The following is a 2389-nucleotide window of genomic DNA, read 5'->3' as shown; positions in this document are numbered from 1 at the left end:
CAAGTAAACCTGCAGTCTGAGAGTGAAGTACTCTGTTAGGAAAATATGGAACAATAAGATGTTTTAATATATGACAGAGCTTGGTGTTTGTGGCTGTGTCCTTGGGCAAGACACTTCCCCACCTTGTCTGCTGATGGTGGTCAGAGGGTCCKGCTGTGGCTGTAGCTTTCCATGGGTGAATGCCTGAATGACTTGATAAGGTGCTATATAAGTTCAATCAATTTACCATTTTTTGAAAGCATCAAACAGATGCAGTAAATATGAAGTCAGTGTAAGTCATATGAGAAGTTTCTGTGTACAGTTTTATACTTCTTGTAGCAGAAGAGATGGTTCAGCAGCTGGTAAATCGTCCTTCTCAGATCAGATTTGTTCGTGTCGAAGCTCGGCTCTAATTGAGTTGTCGAATCTGTTCTCTGTCCGTTGAACAGCTCTGCTCGTATTTAGTGGCGAGGAATGGCGCCTCAGAATCCCAGGGTGATAAATGGGCCACTCCATCTCTCACAGGGACAAAACAACCATCAGCCTGGCTGTCGAGCTGCTTGGAAAATTTAGCATAATGGACCTGAAGGCATTAAATAAATGTTAGGAAGGCTGGATGTTGAGCAGATCTTTTCKCTGCATGTTTGTGTGTCGCCTGCATTCAGCTTTGCATCCCTGCTGGCTGCAGATTGAAATTTAGATTTCTCTTTGATTAAATTTTGATTTTGTTTAATTAATGGTTTGGACTATTGAAGCACAAAAAACACAGTAGAGATGAGTACATTTGATAGACTGTTGTGTAAAGAACAGAACTTTATTTGTGATAAAATAAATTAGTGTACATGAGGGTAGTTGGTATAAGATGCAGTCATTCCTTCATTTATTGCCATTTTCGACATTTGAAGTCCAACCTGAAAATGGTTTCAATCTATTAAACATGATTCAGGTTGGTGTCAGTAGCAAACTGTATTTTTCTGCAGGCCCCAGAAAGTCTTCTGGAGTCTTTGGAGACGCACCTCAACACTCTGGAGGGGAAAAAGCCGTAAGTCATTAACTACATCCTTTTTCTGTTCTCTCAGTTCTTTTCTAATCTTTTTGTCTAACTTGACGTTTCTTCTTATCTTTACCCAACTTAGAGAAGACAAGTAAGTGTTTATTTGTCGACGGCAAAAAAAAGGTTTTACAAAACCTTTTTTTCTGCCAGTGAAACTACAGTAAAAGATTTTGGTCTACATCCCAGTTTACTAACATTCTCTGAAAATGACCATCAGAAACTAACTTGTGATTTGTGTGGTATCATTTAGCTTCAAGTCATATTTTGGCCAATTTAAGGTTGGGTTCTGTGTAAAAACTATGATCAATTAAAACATTTCTGTTAATGATAGCTCTTTAAATAGGGAATGTTTTTCATTTGGGGTGGTGAGAATAGGGAACCAAACATCATCCACTCTGGTCCTCAGTATAGGCACACCACAGGGTTGTGTGTTTAGTCCAGGTCTCTTTACACTGTTCACCCACGACTGTGCAGCCATCCACTCCTCTAACAGGGTTCTAAAGCTTACTGATGATACCACCGTAGTGGGTCTGATAACGAACAATGATGAGACCTACTACAGAGAGGAGATCCAGCACCTTTCCCAGTGCTGTTCATTAAACAATCTGGTGCTCAACACCAGTCAGACCAAGGAGGTCGTAGTGGACTATAGGAGGTCCAGGAAGACAGTGCATGCACCTATAACTATTCAAGGGGAGATGGTGGAGTGTGTGGACAACCATCAAACTCCTGGGTATCCACATCAACTCTGACCTGACCTGGGGTCAGATTTATAAAACTTRCGTACACACATTATGAGCCTAGAAACTTGCGTACGYCACTTTTTACGCCAAGGTTGTGATTTATAAAATCCAAACTTGACGTGAAAATGTGCGGTGCCTCACGCCAGCTCTGACCCATGCGTATGCTCATTTTGGAGACGGGAAGCTGCGACTTTAGCGACACAGATGGTGAAGTGAATAATTATAACCACACTGCGTCATGATCACTGTCAGATATTTAATTTCACTTCATAATCAGACTAGATTTTTATTCAACTTTATCATCAGCTTTCTTAACAGTAATATTTATGCTTCTGCTGCTGAGCCAAAAGGAGCTTTGAAATAAAAACTTAAATCTTATAAAAGTTCACACAACACATTAATTTCTTTCCTCCACCTCACGACCCTAACCCACAGACCCCTCCCCGACAAGACTCATTTCAACAGCATGACATCACGCTTTGGGTACACGCAGGGCGCGCCCCTCGCCAGTGTGGATGTTAGTATAAAACTTCGCTTTTTAAATTCCGTATTTGTCACACAGGGTGTGTGTGTGTGTGTGTGTGTGTGTGTGTGTGTGTGTGTGTGTGTGTGT

At 41.2% G+C, this 2389-nt stretch overlaps 1 protein-coding gene across 9 annotated transcripts in view; it reads left to right on the top strand.

The window, feature by feature from the left end:
- Window positions 1-2389, top strand: part of snap91a (synaptosome associated protein 91a) — a 72255-nt gene that overhangs the window by 36663 nt on the left and 33203 nt on the right. For 7 of the 9 annotated variants that reach the window (XM_014020467.1, XM_014020473.1, XM_014020472.1 and 4 more), the window contains exons 9-10: window positions 960-1021; window positions 1116-1124. In XM_014020467.1, the coding sequence (XP_013875921.1) occupies window positions 960-1021; window positions 1116-1124 (71 nt within the window). The remainder of the gene's footprint in view (window positions 1-959; window positions 1022-1115; window positions 1125-2389) is intronic. The other 2 variants (XM_014020469.1, XM_014020468.1) reach the window with 1 other exon arrangement.

The sequence above is a fragment of the Austrofundulus limnaeus genome, unplaced genomic scaffold (genome assembly GCF_001266775.1).
Source record: "Austrofundulus limnaeus strain Quisiro unplaced genomic scaffold, Austrofundulus_limnaeus-1.0 Scaffold253, whole genome shotgun sequence".
In the NCBI taxonomy this organism is placed as follows: Eukaryota; Metazoa; Chordata; class Actinopteri; order Cyprinodontiformes; family Rivulidae; genus Austrofundulus; species Austrofundulus limnaeus.
The sequence above is the reverse complement of the archived record's forward strand: the minus strand, read 5'-3'. Positions and strand labels throughout refer to the sequence as shown.